This window comes from Aquarana catesbeiana, linkage group LG11 (genome assembly GCF_042186555.1).
Source record: "Aquarana catesbeiana isolate 2022-GZ linkage group LG11, ASM4218655v1, whole genome shotgun sequence".
NCBI lineage: Eukaryota > Metazoa > Chordata > Amphibia > Anura > Ranidae > Aquarana > Aquarana catesbeiana.
The window spans coordinates 255,465,627-255,484,229 of NC_133334.1; the positions used below are offsets into that span (position 1 = coordinate 255,465,627).

Consider the following 18,603-nt stretch of genomic DNA (forward strand, 5'->3'; position numbering starts at 1 on the left):
CAGCTACAAATACTGCAGCTGCTGACTTTTACCTGTCCCAGGGTCCAGCGATGCCGGGGATCGAAGCCCCGCTCGTTTCCCCTCCGTTCAGCGGCGCCGGCATTGCAACTGTGGGCCCCGGGCTGTGGCTTCACAACCTGGCACCCACTGCGCATGCGCGAGCGGCGCCGCGCGCCGTGATTGGCCGCTCAGTCACCTGGGACCTGTAATGGGTCCCAGATGATTGACAGGAGGGAGGGAGCAGAGCTGAGCCCTTCCTGGGCTGAGGGGGAAGTGATGTCACCAGCCCAGGCACTGGAAGAGGCAGACTACGAGGGACCCCCTAGCAACAGGCATTTAGAGGTAAGTAAAAAAAAAAATATCCAAATTTTTTTTAGTTTTTGTTTTTTTTTAGGATTTTTAATGTAGTTTTTTTTTGGGTGGAACTCCACTTTAACTATTATAGGTATTGAATCTTCCTTTCAAATTTGGCTGTTAGTGAATGTAACGAATACGAATTTATCTGAAGTTACGAATTATCCGAAATAATGAATGGACAAAAACAAATGGAACTGAACAAATTAATAATAATAATAAAATGTTTTTATTATTATTGTAATTTATTATTTGTTACATTCCATTCGTTTAGATACGGCTTTCGTTATTTCAGATAATTCGTAACCTCAGATAAATTCATATTCGTTATGTTCACTAACAGCCAAATTTGAAAGGAAATTCTAATACTTAAAATAGTTAAGTTATTATTAGTTGTTATTTCAGATTTTCGAATTTCCAGGTTTCTGAATTTTTCTGATAGTGTTTTTTTTTTTTTTTTTAATTTCTGGGGTTTTTTTTTGTTTTATGCTTATGAATTTGAGATTTTTCTCAAATTTACAAATTTTCGAATCTACGAATATTCGGAAAAGTTTCCTCCCACACTCTAAAGACATGCTGGTAGGTTAATCGGATCCTGTCTAAATTGGCCCTAATATGTATGTGAGTTAGGGACCTTAGATTGTAAGCTCCTTGAGGGTAGGGACTGATGTGAATGTGCAATGTATATGTAAAGCTCTGCATAAATTGACGGCGCTATATAAGTACCTAAAATAAATAAATAAACGTTCGTTAAACGGGTTTTCGTTTATTCGGATTTTCCAAATTAACAAATTCAGAACAAAACGAATTGCACGTGTCCACCGATCACTCACTGTGTTCTTTCCGAAAGGGAAGGGGTCAGTAAATTACATATTTACAGGCCTCTTCCCCCCCCCCCCCCCACTCATTCTAAAACATCCCCCTGTGTGTGCCCGCAGCAGCAGCAGCTGATGTGAGAGAAGAGGAAGGAAGCTGGCAGCGCTGCGGGAGTTAGCCAGGGCAGTAGGGGAAATCTGTGCTGCACGGGTTGATTAGGGTGTGCCCAGGCACACTTGGCACACCCTGTGCGCACGCCTATGGACTGGTCTGTATAAGATAGTGAATCCACAATAATTATCTAGATGTGAAGGAGAAGCTTCTCTCCTCAGTAACATAATTCTGGTTCAGAATCCCGACTCTCTGACCCAGTGGAAGTGATCTCAGCGTTTACATGGAAGTCGCATGTTCAGGTTCACTTCACCGCATTCCATTGGCTATGTTGAGGATCTCTGTATTGTTGCGATCGCATGGTCCGGTATTTCCTCTCACTGATCGTTTGCATTATATCTCAGATGCCAGACTTCCTGTGTTCTTCTATGAGTTCCAGCATCGTCCTTCCTTATTTCATGACACCAAACCAGATTTTGTGGGAGCGGACCATGGGGACGAGCTCCTCTATGTGGTCGGGGGACCCTTTTTAGCTGATGGACAAATCTTCAGCAGTGAGTTACTTTCTTTTCATTTCTTTTGTGAACTTGTAGTTCTGTTTTCATATTGTCTTCTGCAGACCTGATAGTGGCAGCCAGTATAACACAGCAATAGAGTCACGTTTTATCTCCATTAGATCTAGAGGGATGGGGGCGGTGATCTCTTTTTTACAGCATTAAAAACATTGCGTGGTCATAGAACCGCCCACTCAGCACTCATTTTGAAAGATGTCAGACATACAAGGTCTCAAATGTGGCCTCTGATGTCCCCAAAGGGCCACATATATATAATATTTGTTATATCTAATACTATCAGATCCCCCCCCCCCCATTATATCAGAGTCTCCTTTACATTGGGCCAAAATCAGAGTTCCCCCCTGCATTAAGGCCCCCACCAGAGTTCCCCCTTTACTTCAGCATCCACATCAGATACACTTCTTACAAGAGTGTCCACATCAGAGCTTCCCATATATCATAGTCTCCTTTTAAACCAGCATCCCCATCAGAGTCTCTCCCTAGATCAGTGTTCACATCAGAGTCTCCCCTTCATTAATCTCCCCTTCAGAGTCCCACCTTACATCAGAGTCTCTCTTACATCTGTGTCCCCATCAGAGTCCCCCTTTCAGCAGAGTCTCCTGTACATCAATGTCCACATGAGAGCCCCCCTTTTACTTCAGTGTCCACTTCAGGTTCCCTTCTTACATCAGGGTCCACATCAGAGACCCCCCCCCATATATCAGGTTCTCTCTTACATTAGGGCCTCCCTTACAGCAGAGTTCCCTTTTACATTAGAGTCTCCCTTAAATCAGTGTCCACATCAGACCCCCCCCCACATCAGGGTCACCTCCTAAGTCAACGTCAACCCCCTCCCCCCCCCCCCCCGGAAGATACAACACTGACCCTAACTGATGAAATCTTGCAGTAGGCTGGATGTGGCCCACGGGCCATAGTTTGGAGACCCCTGTACTAGAGAAGTAGACCGAGACAGAGACTTCCACCAGAGAAGTTGAAGACTGAAGGTGTTCTGTAGGAGACAATGAGAGACTGCTACAGATCATTGCTATTAGAGAATACTCAATATTCCCACTACTGACTTCAATGGTTCAAGGACCACACTGAAAACACCAAAAGCCCACAAGTGGCTGTCAGGTTTGGCACAGGGATTTATATCCTTCATTTCTAATTGAATCCTGTAATTTCACTCTCCAGGCAACTTCACAGAGGAAGAGAAGCTCCTGAGTAGAATCATGATGAAATATTGGGCCAACTTTGCCCGTAGCGGGTAAGGATTCTATATAATACCATTTTATGTTTTTCATATGTGTGTAGCCATTTAATATCCAACCTTATACAATGCATCCAGAAAGTATTCACAGCACTTCACTTTTTCCACATTTTGTTATGTTACAACCTTATTCCTAAATAGATTAAATTCGTTATTTTCCTCAAAATTCTACAAACCATACCCCATAATGACAACATGAAAGAAGTTTGTTTGAAATGTTTGCAAATTTATTAAAAATAAAAAATCACATGTACATAAGTATTTACAGCCTTTGCCATGACACCCAACACTGAGCTCAGGTCCATCCTGTTTCCACTGATCATCCTTGAGATGTTTCTACAACCTGATTGGAGTCCACCTGTGGTAAATTCAGTTGATTGCACATGATTTGGAAAGGCACACACCTGTCTATATAAGGTCCCACAGTTAGCAGTGCATGTCAGAGCAAAAAACCAAGCCATGATGTCCAAGGAATTGTCTGCAGACCTCTGAGACAGGATTGTATGGAGGCACAGATCTGGGGAAGGGTACAGAAAATTGTCTGCAGCATTGAAGGTCCCAATGAGCACAGTGGCCTCCATCATCTGTAAATGGAAGAAGTTTAGAACCACCAGGACTCTTCCTAGAGCAGGCCACCTGGCCAAACCAGGTGATCGGGGGGAGAAGGGCCTTAGACAGGGAGGTGACCAAGAACCTGATGGTCACTCTGAAAGAGCTCCAGTGTTTCTCTGTGGAGAGAGGAGAACCTTCCAGAAAAACAACCATCTCTGCAGCACTCCAATCAGGCCTGTATGGTAGAGTGGCCATACGGAAGTCACTCCTCAGTAAAAGGCACATGACAGCCCATCTGGAGTTTGCCAAAAGGCACCTGAAGGACTCTCTGACCATGAGAAACAAAATTCTCTGGTCTGATGAAACAAAGATTGAGCTGTTTGGCCTGAATTGCGAGCGTCATGTCTGGAGGAAACCAGGCACTGCTCGTCACCTGGCCAATACCATCCCTACAGTGAAGCATGGTGGTGGCAGCATCATGCTATGGGGATGTTTTTCAAGTGCAGAAAATGGGAGACTAGTCGGGATTGAGGGAAAGATGAATGCAGCAATATACAGAGACATCCTTGATGAAAACCTGCTCTGGACCTCAGACTTGGGCGAAGGTTCATCTTCCAACAGGACAATGATCCTAAGCACACAGCCAAGACAACAAAGGAGTGGCTACGAGACAACATTGTGAATGTCCTTGAGTGGCCCAGCCAGAGCCCAGAATTGAACCCGATTGAACATCTCCGGAGAGATCTGAAAATGGCTGTGCACTGACACTCCCCATCCAACCTGATGGAGCTTGAGAGGTTCTGCAAAGAAGAATGGGAGAAACTGACCAAAAATAGGTGTGCCAAGCTTGTAGCATCATATTTAAAAAGACTTGAGGCTGTAATTGGTGCCAAAGGTGCTTCAACAAAGTATTGAGCAAAAGCTGTGAATACTTATGTACATGGGAGTGTTTTTTTTTTTTTTTTTTTTTTAAACTTGCAACGATTTCAAACAAACTTCTTTCACGTTGTTATCATGGGGTATTGTTTGTAGAATTTTGAGGAAAATAATTAATTTAATCCATTTCAGAATAAGGCTGTAACATAACAAAATGTGGAAAAAGTGAAGCGCCGTGAATACTTTCCGGATGCACTGTATTTAGTCTAAATATAAATATTTGTATAAATCTCTGTATGGGCAATTTTGGGCCCTATACCAGTTGGATGCTCAGTCATGTTGTCCTGTCGCTTGGCCAGTAGAGGGCACCATTGAAGAGAAGTCAATAAGTGTCATTGACTGGCGCTCATTATAAAGAATTTGCTGACTTTGCTAAGGTATGGGGCCCTCATTAAGTCAAATGATTTCCATGTGTTTCCAGGTGGGGGCCACCTTAAAGTAGAACTCCAGTCAAAACCTTTACTTCCAGTTTCAATTAGGGTATGAAAGAGTTGGAACCCCCACAACCACTGGGCCAGGTTTGTGGCAAAGGAGCCCTAATCATGACAAGTTACTTTGCTAGAGGGGCTCTCCCTAGCAAGGGGCCCCCCATGTTGGGCGCAATTGGCCTGATATGGTTCAAGAGGGGGGCACACACTCGTCACCCCCCCTCCCCCTTTCCCAACCAGCTAGGTTGCATGCTTGCATAAGGGACAGATATGGATTTGGGGGGGGGGGGGACTTTGTCTTTTTTTATATTTTATTTCTTTCTTGTCCTTTTTGTAAATTTCTGTGCTTTGTATATTGAACCTTTCATCCATCATCAATATTCCCCCATCCAGGGACCCGAACGGGCCGGGATTGGTGAAATGGCCGCAGTACGAGGATGATGAAGGTTACCTGGAAATTGGCATGAAGCAGAGATCAGCTGTGAGGTTGAGGGGGAGACGGCACCGATTCTGGACAGAGATCCTCCCAGAAAAAATGCAAAAGTCTGAGCGGGAGCACACTGAGCTGTAACTGGAATTCAGGACTGAACAATCAGAGCTCACCAACTAAGGTACCACAAATCCCAGCATTCCTTGCAAATCAGGTAGAATCAGGCTGGAATTTTTTTAACATTAACTTGATTGGCAACTGACACACCCAATGACTCCTGTTCCTTCTGTATTGAAATGCATTATAATTGTACTGTCCCCCCTTTATATTGTAAAGGGTTGTGTAAACTGTTGGTGCAATATAAATCCTATATGATAATAATCACATTACAGGTGCCCCCTGGAGCCCATCCATGGGCCAGTAGTGGTGCATAGAGGCAGAAGGGGGCGGGGGCCTCCAATGAGCCAGAATTAGATTAAGGAGGTTAGTTGCACATGAGATTCAATTTAAACTCTTATATTGCAGAATTGCTATCAGTAATTGCAATTTTATGTAATAATTGCAATATTATTAAAAAAATGATGTTTCCATTTCAGTCTGCTGCCAGGTAATATTTAAAACATTCATATTTTCCTTGTAACCATGGCAACAGTACACCATCACTGCCTACTCAATGCTCATGGGCTGTCTTATAACTTGGCACAGAGCTCAAAGCCACATCACAGACATTATAGCACCAGTAAGAAAACCCCACTGGTACAACAAACATTAGAGATATATCCAAAAGTAATCCATAGATGCAGAATATGGCAGTGACCTAATTTAGATGAATAAAAACCTGTTTAGTGTCACCAAAGTGGCAGAGAAGAAAGGAAAGAAAAATAAGAAAGAGAGGGGAAAGAAAAAAGCACACTATGCCACGCTATGCAACCCATAGATTCAGAACATAAACAAAGAAAACTCATTGGAGTACCGAAAATATACCCACACGGCCCCCATGATCCTATATGCTTCCATTTTATCATCATCCCATGCGGTCATTCGTTCCATATTACTGATATTTTCCAGCTCACATGCCCACTCAGCCAGGAAGGGAGAGTAGGTGCTACGCCAGTGCCTTGCTATCACTGACCTAGCTGCCATAAGAAAATGTCTGATTAAGCTTTTTTTTGATCTGTTTATAAGAGTCGGGTATAAGGGACAGTATAGTGATTTGGGGTGTGTTATGGTAGGAATCCCCTACTAATTTTCTATAAAGCTGCAGGATCTTGTCCCAGAAAGGAATTATTCATGGACATGTGCTCACAGATATGGGATAGAGTACCTGGGGCCTGCATACGCCACCAAGTATCTGGCACAGCCAGGTTTACCCTATGTAAGATGAGGTCAACGATACCATCTAGACCAGTGCTTCTCAACTTCAAGTAAAATAGCTCTTATCAATTCCATGTCATTGATATTGATTTAAAGCAGCTGTGCAAAGTAAAGGAAAACCTGAAAGCATGGACCGTCGGGGGTACTTGAGGATTGAGGTTGAGAACCACTGATCTAGACCAAGGGTCTTCAAACTATGGCCCTCCAGTTGTTCAAGAACTACAATTCCCATCATGCCTAGCCATGTCTGTGAATGTCAGAGTTTTACAATGCCTCATGGGATGTGTAGTTCTGCAACAGCTGGAGGGCCATAGTTTGAGGATCCCTGATCTAGACAGTATCTTGTAGTACGTCCCTGGGCAATTGAAGATATAGAATTCTTGTAGGAAAGAGCGATTATCTTGTCCCAGTCTGCATCCTCAAGAGATATATTCAACTCTCTCTCCCGACTGGTTTTAAATGGTGGAGAGTGTGAGAAAGATTCTTTCAGTAAAATTTGGTATTCCAGGGAGCAGTGGTGTTGGGAGGGGGGGAGGGCTGAGGGGGGTTGGAACCCCGAGTGGGTCCCCAAAAAGCCTCGGGCATGTACAATTCTGTTAGTAGCCCCGAGCCCGAGTGCCACCGCCAAGCGCGGACCGATTTGACCCTGAGCACGGCTGAGTGACATAGCAGGTCCCACCTTCTGGAGCCTGCAGCGCCTATGATGGAAGTCCCACTGGTCCAATGCCGGGGCCGCGGGACATGTGACGTCCATCATAGGCGCTGCAGGCTCCAGAAGGTGGGAATTACAATGCGACCACCGCGCCGCATCACTGTGAGAAGATCCCCACTCGGCGCCCAGGCGGGCGGCTCTCCTCTCCTGTCCTGTGTCATGGCTCTGGCTCTGGCTGACTGGAGTGCCTGCTGTCTACTACTCTACTGTGATGGGCGCGCCGCACACTACAGCTGAACTGCAGGAGGAGGTCACGTCACCTGAAGTCTGGTGAGGTAGGTCAGTGGGTGTAGTGTAGGTCAGTGTGTGTCAGGTAGGTAACATTCCCCCCCCCCCCCCCCGGTGCTGGGCTCAGACTTTGGGCTGAACCCCCTGGTGTATGGTCTGGTCAGTGAGTCCGTAGGGTGTAAGGACTTCATGTAATGTTGCATCTGAATATCTTCAATCCAGACACAAGGGGTTGAGGTAGTCAGTAAGTATCCTATCTAGAGGGAGTAGCTTGCCCCTAAAAAAGGTGTGGCTCATCCTAGGATTATTGTCTCGCACCCACTTGAAGAAGCATGATCTGTGGGGAGTTGGTGGAAAAGAAGAGCACCCAAACAAAGGAGGCATGGGACTTGGCCTTGAGGAAAGCAAGCTCATGGTAAGGGCTAGAACGTTCAGGTTAATTCTGGGTCATTTGTGGCTCCATACACAGCTCTCAAAAATTCCACTCGCCTGCTCACATTTTACGAGTGGAATTTAGCGGAGGGCGAGTGAGGAGCAGGGGCGGACCAGGCTCACAGTTTCCTAGCTGATCGCTTCTGGCAGAAGTGGTGCCGCTCTGATGTCCTGTAAAAAAGCCCAAAGCGATCAGAAGGATCGTGCATCCGGAGGACACAGAGCGGGGATCTCCCGCTGAGACGCGGCTTGTATATAAATAGCCGGCTGATGTCAAAGTCCTGCCCCTGGACCGGCATTGGACCAGTATACTGTCTATTAGATTTCAGGAGGCGGGACTTCGTTTGACAGCGTAGCTATTCATATACAAGCCACATCTCAACAGGAGATCCCGCTCTGTGTCATCCGGCTGACCCGATCCTCATGATTCCTCCCTGGTGCATTGCTGGGCACGGATGACTGATGAGGCTGCACTTTTGGGCAATAATAGGCTGCACTTTTGGGCAATGATAGGCTGCACTTTGGGCAATGATAGGCTGCACTTTGGGCAATGATAGGCTGCACTTTGGGCAATGATAGGCTGCACTTTTGGGCAATGATAGGCTGCACTTTTGGGCAATGATAGGCTGCACTTTTGGGCAATGATAGGCTGCACTTTTGGGCAATGATAGGCTGCACTTTTGGGCAATGATAGGCTGCACTTTTGGGCAATGATAGGCTGCATGATAGGCTGCACTGATGGGCAATGATATGCTGCACTGGTGGGCAATAGTATGCTGCACTAATGGGCACTGGTATGCTGCACTGGTGGGAAATGATATGCTGCACTGATACGCTGCACTGATGGGCTACTCTGGTGGGCACTGATATGCTGCACTGATGGGCACTGATAAGCTTTATGTTAATATTTATTTTTGGAACTTAATTCTGCATAAAACATTTAACAGTGTAATTTCATGAGATAATTTAGGGGCAGACTTAGGGATGGGGCAGGATAGGGGTTGGGTGGGGCAACTGATGGCGAGTAACTCTGAAGCCCCATAAACACTATCAGATTTTCTGTTGATTTTTTGTCTTCAGATTTACCAAAACCATGTAGTGCAAGGGCCTGCCTGATTGCATACAAATTGAAACTCCTAAGGTTTTACCTCACATTATATGGTTTTGGTAAATCTGAAGGAAAAAATCAGCAGAAAATCTGATAGTGTGTATGGGGCTTTAAGGCCTAGCTAGTGGCTCAGGACTTGTAATTTTGAGCCCTGCCATACATACTTGCATAGGGCTTAGTAACGATGTAAAAAAAAATCCTGCTGGAGGGGGGACTGGGATTGCTTGAAAAGCATACAAGAATTTTGGTAGTATGTCCACTTTTATAATGTTCATCTGCCCAAACCAGGAGATATATAATTTCTCATAGGTTGTAAGGCAGGTGAGTACTGTATGAAGAAGTGACTTTTAATTGATTGACACCAAATTTGCTAGGGAGGTTGGAATTAGGATCCCTAAATATTTAATAGCCGTCTTTAACCATTTCAAGGAAAAATTTGATTGCAGTTGCAGGAGGGTGTGAGGAGACAATAAGATATTTAGAGCTTCAGATTTGTTGTAATTTACCTTGAAATTCCTTAATTGTCCACATTCTTCAAATTCTCTCATAATGGAAGGGAGTGAAATATGAGGGTTTGTAATGTATAAGAGTAGGTCATCCGCATAAAGGGATCATTTATACTGGCGCTGACTGAATTTGATGCCCTGAACGTCAGCATTTTGAAGTATGGCTACAGCCAATTGTTCCATAGTAAGAATATATAACGAGGGGGATAAAAGGCACCCCTGACGCCATTATGGATCCAGAGGGGTTCTGAAAGAACACCATTGACTTGCAGATCAGCAGCTATAGTATAGATTAATTTAGATGCTATTTGTCTCCGCAGGTGGAGGGATGCAATGTTTTCTTTTTATATTCATGTGGAAGCAGAAACTCCTAAATTTATTTTGAAAAATGTCAGCAAGTGCATTAAATGGTAGCAAGATCTCAGCACCCGTGTTCTCAGCTCCTCCCACTTCATGTGGACCTTAGGAAGGGCTCCCCCTGCTGGAGTTTGTGGAAGGGCGATTCAGCCAATCAACTCCACTGATAACTGCAACCTCCATTTATGTGTCCAACTCCTACTAATGTTTGTTTCCATCAATATTGGGATGCTTTGATGTCAGAGCATGAACTCCTATAAATCATAGATAATGTTCTGTTGATTGAAGTCATCCTACGACGAGGTGAAGATGAGATCAATATTAGAAAAGCTCCTCAACTTATACTTCTTCTTCTGGATCGACAGTACAAAAAATAAGAACTCATCCACTTTTCTAATGCTGATGAAAATGTTAATGTTTTTTTAAAAGCTGCATTGCAATTTCAGATAATAATACAAATAATAACAATTATCACCATAATAAATATGAAATCATTTTTAGATAAAGAAGTTTTAATGTTTAATGTCAGAGCAATATAAATGTATAGTAAAAATAGAGTGTGACTGTGGGGGGACATTAGAGTGTAAGCTCCTCTGGTACAGAGACTGATATGACTGGCTCAGTGTTCTCTGTACAATGCTGTGGTATATGTCAGAGCTATATGCAAATGCAGTTCTGTATAAACTATAAAGAGATGACAGAACCTGAAGAAATGTTTTAGAAGATATTTACTGAAAATGTCCATCAGTGCCATTACAGAGTTTGTGTCTCAGTGAAATCATTTATCAGTGAATTGAGAAATAGCCAACAAGTGGATGGGGGTGACATTTGGTCTGACTTAAAGCAGTATTAAACCCAAAAGCAAACATTTATTATATTGCAGCTTACCAATTCTTAGATGTGATGGCTGCATTTGTTTTCTTTTTAAGGCTTTATTTCATTTATTTTCACCTGGTGATCTAGCCAATAAGTCTGATGTTTTTCAACAGAACAAGTTCTCCTGCAGATGTACCAGAGGGTTGAGACAAACCATTTACCACTGACAGAAGCGCTTCAATTGTATTTATTTATGTAAAACCTTTATCCCAATGCAATGTAAGCTGGAGTTTGTTAGTGTATCTAAATCTGCTAGAGCATCTAACACCCCCCCCTCCCCCCCCAGACTGACAATGCTGCTGTCCAAATGCGTATCTGTTGCCCCTTCATCCAGAATGGTGTTACAGGAGGTGAGTTACTGGCCAGATCACCAGGGGAAAACGCCTAAGAAAAAGAAAGCGAATGCAGCCATCGCATCTAATGATTGGGATTGGTAAACTGCAATATATATTACTGTTATGTTTGGGTTTAATAACACTTTAACTATTGTGGAAACCTCAGGAAAGTGGTAACAATAGACAAAGAGAGCAAAGAAGGTATGGAAGGGGGAACATTCAGAGAAGGATGGTAAGGTTGAGGTAAAGAGAGAATAAAGTAGACAGAGAAGAAGGGAAAATACTAAGAGATGAAATTAAAAAAGAGGACAATCACTGCATGTAATTCAATGTTTGTGGATGTGGGTTTCCTTCACCTTGTTCAGAATTTGGGGCCTCTGAAGAGACAGAGAGAGACATGGAGGGAATGTGATGGAGATAGAGATAGAGGGAAGGAAATGGAGGGAAGGAGAAGGAGATGAAGGGAAGAAGAAGTAAAGAAGAAAAAGGAAATGAAGAGATGGAGAGGAGCTAAAGAGGCAAAGGCAAGGGATAGCAATAACATTTTTATGAAAACAAGTAAAAAAAATACATTTTAACAAAAATAAATAAAATTAGTAAAAAAAAACAACAAAGTTAAAAGCTTTCCTATGCATGCAACTGTGCACATGAGAGCAATAATTCTAGGGCCACAATTAACGATCACCTCTAAACTGATGATCTGTAAAGGCTTTTAAATCGTTGTCTGTGAAGAATTTTATGCACTGTAGTTTGTTGCCATTTCTCGGGTACACACAATTTTAAATTTGTCATGTTTGGTATCTATTAACTCAACACAACATCATCTTTTATATTCTACCAAAAAATCTGGTATTTGTGTTTGTGTGTATTAATATTCATTTTAGTGTATTTTTTTTCCAGAAAATTTGCATTTGATAAATGACTGTGCAAATATCATGTAACATAAAAAATTTCAAAAGCCACCATTTTATTCTCCAGGGACTCTGCTCTGAGAAAATGTATCATGTTTGGATGTTCTAAGTAATTTTCCAGCAAAAAATGCAAATTTTAACAGGTGTAAGAAAATTTTAAAAAACTGCCCCGGGCAGTAGCTGCTTAAAAGATATTTTCTGATGATCTCAGTCCTCAAAAGAATATCTAAGGCAGGCCATACACGATTCATTTTTTTTTTGGTCAACCAGCAGCTTCACCCATCTATGGTCGGCACTAAACTCACGTTGTTGATCGTACAAACCAACATTGAGTCTGTACAGGAGTCTTCTTACCCATGCCCTGCGAAGTTGGCCCGGTATCTCATGATGGTTCTGGAGAGGACCTTCTCTTCATCAGTCGAATTACCTTGATGGGAAAAACAACACGGCAATCTTCATCACTGGAAAAGCTTTAGGAGAAGAGATCTAGATTCATACAAATATCCATTAATGTCAGGTTGTCTTTATAATAATGTTTGCAGCAAATGTGGCCGCCGTGATCATTGAATCTTCCAACATTCATAAAATATTCAGCTGTATGGCAAAGATTGATCCTTCACCAGAGAGTGTTTGGTGAAAGTCACATCCACTGCTTTATAATTGGACCCAATTAAATTGATACAGAAAATAACAAAAATTCTCCTAGAGTCTCTCCATATCTTCCAATATCTAGGCAGGGGTACTATGATCCCTCCAGAGCTTTCCTAGCTCTGTGGAGCAAAGTTATTAACCAATTCAGTCTCCAGTTTTGTTTTAAAACAGCATCTGGACTGAGCTGCTCCCACGTCCCCTGCTGACATCCAGTCCTGGAACCGCCTGCTGTCACTAGGAATGAGCCTAATTGCCCTGAGTTCAGTTCCAGCAGGGTCTTTAACCACCTCAATACAGGGCATTTTTACCCCCTTTCTGCCCAGGCCATTTTTCAGCTTTCAGCGCCGTTGCACTTTGAATGACAATTGCGCGGCCATGTTACACTGCACCCCACAAATAGAGCTTTCTTTTGGTGGTAATTTGATCACCTCTGCGGTTTTTATTTATTGCACTATAAACAAAAGAAGAGGGACAGTTTAAAAAAACACAATATTTTTTACTTTTTGCTATATTAAATATCCAATTTTTTTTTTTTTTGAAAAATCTATTTTTTTCCTCAGTTTAGGCCGATATGTATTCTTCTACATATTTTTGGTAAATGTCACTTTTTTTTGTTGTTAAGCTTATCTTACAGTAAGAATGTAAAAAATGTGTAGCGTCCCCCCCCCAAAAAAAAAAATACACACTAGACTCCTTGAGTCTGGTGTAGGGGTCCCCATGCCAAAAAATATAAAAAATAGAAATATCTGCATAATATACACCTAAAAATCCACACCAGAGCTTTAAGCCCTGTAGACATGGGCCAAATTTCGGGAGACATCGACCGGTTCAATAAAAACCTGCCGACATTCGGCCTGTGTGTAAAGCACCCCGTCCCATAGAAGCCGGCCGTTTGGAAAACCAGCAGCTGACCGGCTCCCGATCGGCGCTCTCAGCCAATGGCGGAGATCGCTGATCAGAGTGTTCTGGCAGGGGGCCATCCCCCTGTCAGGAAACAACAGCTCAGTGGGGCAGATCGCTATACTTACTTTGGATGTTAGTATAGCGCCTCCGATCGGAGCGGACAGTTTTTTTGGTTGAACCAAAAAAAAAAAAAAAACTCATAGTGTGTACCTGGCTTTAATCTGAGCATGTAGCCTGGCTGGCTAGGAAGGAAGGGGGGGGGGGGGGGGGAGTGTGCACCCTCTCCTCCTGAAATATACCAGGTTACATAGCTTCAACATGGGGGGACCCCCTGGCACAGCACCTTTTCCCCATGATGCGGACAAGGGCCTCTTCCTTACAACTCAAGGCTGGCGGTCGTGGGGGATGGCAGGCAGGGAGCTTATTAGAATCTGGAAGCCCCTTTAAAAATAAGGGGGCCCCCAGATACAACCCCCCCCCCCCCCCACACACTGAGTAAGAAATCCGAACACACTATTCTCCATCCACATGTTTCTGAAAAATGTCTTTGAGTGTAAGTGGGTGTTGCAGCGACCACCAGCTGGAAATCGCTCTGAATAGGTAAGGGGTACATAGTGCTGCTACTCATTCAGGAAAAAAAAATATATAACCAAGAAAGAAAGACACCCAAATATTTGAAAAGTTCTCTATTCAAAGAATTTAAAATCCCCCCCCAAAAAAATCCCTCTTATATCCATCGGTGATCACAATGCCCCGTCCATTGAATATAAAAACCTAAGAAATAATTGCTCAGAGCTGGTTTAATTTTTAAAATATAGGTACCCACATCCTAAATAATATATTGAGAAAATTGGATAGACTGGGGTAGCAGGATTTTCCCGGTGCCGTCAGAGGACATTGCAATATTTTTTTTTTTTTTTAAACAATACATTTTATTTGTATACACATACAATATGTAAAAAGACAATCCATCAGGACAACAAGATACAGGCAAAACAATTCACTTTTGGCGCGTCCTAAATCCTCCTCAAGGGAGCCATCTCTACCTGAGAAGTTACTCCAGGGGGATTTTGGTGTAGGCTCTCAACATGTTTCGTGGTTACCCACTTCTTCAGGAGAATATAGAGGGGGTGCATACTAAAATACAAATGGAAAACGTAAGTATGTATATATGCACAACCTCTGACGGCACCGGGAAAATCCTAATATGTTGGTGCGCTTATCAAACTATCCCCATCTGTTGGAGTGGTGCTTAAATATAAAATCCTAAACCATAAATATACCCTGATATCATAATCAGTAAAGTGAATAAGTGCAAATACTTAATCAATCAATAAAGTGAATAAATGCAAAAAAATGCATCAAAAAACATATAACCTGTTATCACAATCAGTAAAGTGAATAGGTGCAAATAAAGATATCAATCAATAAAGTGAATAAATGCAAATAGATGCATCAAAAAACATATGAGGGAACACACATTTCTAGATATATGTAGATGAAAAAAAAAAAGCAATAAATAGTGTCTGTTTGTGTTAATCCAACTGAGGTCTAAATGTCCAATCAATTGCCTTTGATGAACTTGCTTGTATTTCAATTCTCACAGATCACAGTTGCATGATGAATTACATTTGCAAGGTGATGAATCACATAAAGATAAAAGAAAAACCATCATTGCGCAGTGTTTTTAAATGCTACAAGACTGGGCAAACAATGTAATCCACTCACACATTTGCAGTAGCTGAATCACTTTTGTTATAATGGTCAGACAGCTTCACCGCTCATACAGCTATCGCTGTGTTTGCCGAACACTATGAGAAGACGTCACTGGCTCCTTCTCCCCACTCGTATCAACACATGTCACGTGACTTTCCCTTGAGACTTTCCCTTCTAGGGACACAGCAGGTGCCAGTATTGCTTGGCTGGGTAATTGGCAGTCAAAGTTTTATGCCAGCCATAGACGCTTCAAATCCGCTGAAATCCTACTGAACCGGCCGAGATTCTAACCATGTATGGGCGGGCTGAAAGTACCCAAGTTGATCGATCAGTCAACTTGGGTACAGCCAGCCTGTTGGATTTTACATGCGGTTATTGGTAGTGGATGTTATAGCAGCTAGCAATAAGCACTTTGTTCTTCTGGTGGGGACGGCCACAATGGCTCAGCAGGTGGGAATTGACTGTGTTGATGGGAGAATCAACTGATCATGGGTCGCAGGAAAGAAAATCACTCCGTCTATGTCCAGTATTAGAGTGCTGAAAACTGAAAAATGGCCTGGTAATGAAGGGGGTGAAACATGTCATTACTGAGTGTACAGTGCACCTTGCAAAGTGCAGTTGCTCCAGAACTTACTAAAAGAAGGGAAGCGCTGCTGATTTCCATCATCCAATCACGTGCAAGCAAAAATTAGTTTTTTTTTTTTTTTTTTTTACTTTTTCTTGCATGTGATTGGGTATTCATTACAAAGTGAAGCTTTACATTATTTATTACACTCTGGAGCAACTGAACTTGTATAATGCAACTTTTCAAAGTGCACAGTCTATTTGCCTTTAGAAAATCAACCTCTATGCATGGTGGGTGCCACTAATGAAATCCTCAGTAAGTGATCCAGACCACCAGGCTCCACCCATAACTGAAATGTCACTTTTGTGTAAATGGACCTTTTATATAGTTTTTCTCCCAGATTACATAAAAAAATGATACTGCTAAGGCTGATGCCTCTCTGACAACCAAAAAAGAGTTTGTGTTGCATCAAAGTCACATCAAAGTAGTGCAGGAATCTTTATGTGTCCAAAGATACATGGTAGGGTAAGGGCTAGGACTATGGTTTAGGGTTAGGGTTAAATGTTAGGGTTAAGGGCTATGCTTAGGGTTAAATGTTAGGGTTTTGGTTAAATGTTAGGGTTAAATGTTAGGTTTAGGGTTAAATGTTAGGGTTAAGGGCTATGGATAGGGTTAAATGTTAGGGTTTTGGTTAAATGTTATGGTTAAATGTTAGGGTAAGGGCTATGGTTATGGTGTTCCTTTAAAGGCACACTTTTTTTTACATTTTTGTTAAGCTTTCTAAACAACAAAACTTCTCAGTGTGAATGGGGCCTAAGTGTATGGAGACCCCAAATCAGTTATTGAGTATATCTGGCATCATATCTCATTGTATAAAAAAACATTGTACAGTGCATCCGAAAAGCATTCACAGCTCTTCACTTTTTCCACATTGATGGATTAAATTCATTATTTTCCTCAAAATTCTACAAGCATTACCCCATAAGGACAACGTGAAAGAAGTTTGTTTGAAATCTTTGCAAATTTATTAAAAATAAAAAACAAAACAAATCCCATGTATATAAGTATTCACAGCCTTTGCTCAATACTTTGTTGAAGCGCCTTTGGCACCAATTACAGCCTCAAGTCTTTGTGAGTATGATGCTACAAGCTTGGCACACCTATTTTTGGGCTGTTTCTCCCATTCTTCTTTGCAGGACCCCTCAAGCTCCATCAGGTTGGATGGGGAGCATCGGTGCACAGCCATTTTCAGATCTCTCCAGATGTTCAATCAGGTTCAAGTCTGGGCTCTGGCTGGGCCACTCAAGGACATTCACAGAGTTGTCCTGTAGCCACTCCTTTGTTATCTTGGCTGTGTGCTTGGAGTCGTTTGTCCTGTTATAAGATGAACCTTCGCCCCAGTCTGAGGTCCAGAGCGCTCTGGAGCAGGTTTTCATCAAGGATGTCTCTGTACATTGCTGCATTCATATTTCCCTCTATTCTGACTAGTCTCCCAGTTCCTGTCTCTGAAAAACATCCCCACAGCCTTATGCTGTCACCACCATGCTTCACTGTAGGGATAGTTTTGGCCAGGTGATGAGCGGTGCCTGGTTTCCTCCAGACATGAAGCTTGCCATTCAGGCCAAAGAGTTCAATCTTTGTTTCATCAGACCAGAGAATTTTGTTTTTCATGGTCTGAGAGTCCTCAAGGTGCCTTTTACTGAGGAATGGCTTCCGTCTGGCCTGATTGGTGGAGATGGTTGTTCTTCCGGAAGCTTCTCCTCTCGCCAAAGAGAAACGCTGGAGCACTGTCAGTGTAACCATCCGGTTCTTGGTCACCTCCCTGACTAAGGCCCTTCTCCCCCGATCGCTCAGCTTTGCCGGTCGGCCTGCTCTAGAAAGAGTCCTGGTGGTTCCAAACTTTTTCCATTTACGGTTGATGGAGGCCACTGTGCTCACTGGGACCTTCAATGCTGCGGAAATTTTTCTGTACCCTTCCCCAGATCTGTGCCTCTATACAATCCTGTCTCGGAGGTCTACAGACAATTCCTTGGACTTCATGGCTTGATTTGTGCTCTGACATGCACTGTTAACTGTGGGACCTTATATAGACAGGTGTGTGCCTTTCCAAATCACGTCCAATCAACTGAATTTACCACAGGTGGACTCCAATCAAGTTGTAGAAACATCTCAAGAATGTTCAGTGGGAACAGGATGCACCTGAGGTAAGGCCCTTTCACACTGAGGCGCTTCTAAACTGCCAGTAAAACACTGAGTGCTTTTGAAAAGCCTTTCAGGCGCTTTTGAAGAGCTTTTGAAGCGCTTCCTGAAGACGTGTTTAACGAAACGTACGTCGAGGCGGTACTTGGTCACGCAATTACATCACATCCGGCCTCCGTGGTTCGTCTGTCTGTTGTGGGTGGAACGCATGCCGCTGCCGCGATCAGCTGGGAACTTTTTTGCAGAGCAGTTTCCCCACCAAAGATACGCTTTCCAGCC

At 43.0% G+C, this 18,603-nt stretch overlaps 1 protein-coding gene across 4 annotated transcripts in view; it reads left to right on the plus strand.

Moving 5' to 3' along the window:
* Positions 1-18,603, plus strand: part of LOC141112692 (fatty acyl-CoA hydrolase precursor, medium chain-like) — a 41,656-nt gene that overhangs the window by 15,441 nt on the left and 7,612 nt on the right. For 3 of the 4 annotated variants that reach the window (XM_073605697.1, XM_073605699.1, XM_073605698.1), the window contains exons 11-14: positions 1,686-1,835; positions 3,030-3,102; positions 5,415-5,632; positions 10,132-11,332. In XM_073605697.1, the coding sequence (XP_073461798.1) occupies positions 1,686-1,835; positions 3,030-3,102; positions 5,415-5,592 (401 nt within the window). In that variant the 3' untranslated portion in view covers positions 5,593-5,632; positions 10,132-11,332. Of the gene's footprint in view, positions 1-1,685; positions 1,836-3,029; positions 3,103-5,414; positions 5,633-10,131; positions 11,333-18,603 lie in introns of those variants that run through there. The other variant, XR_012236631.1, reaches the window with a different exon arrangement.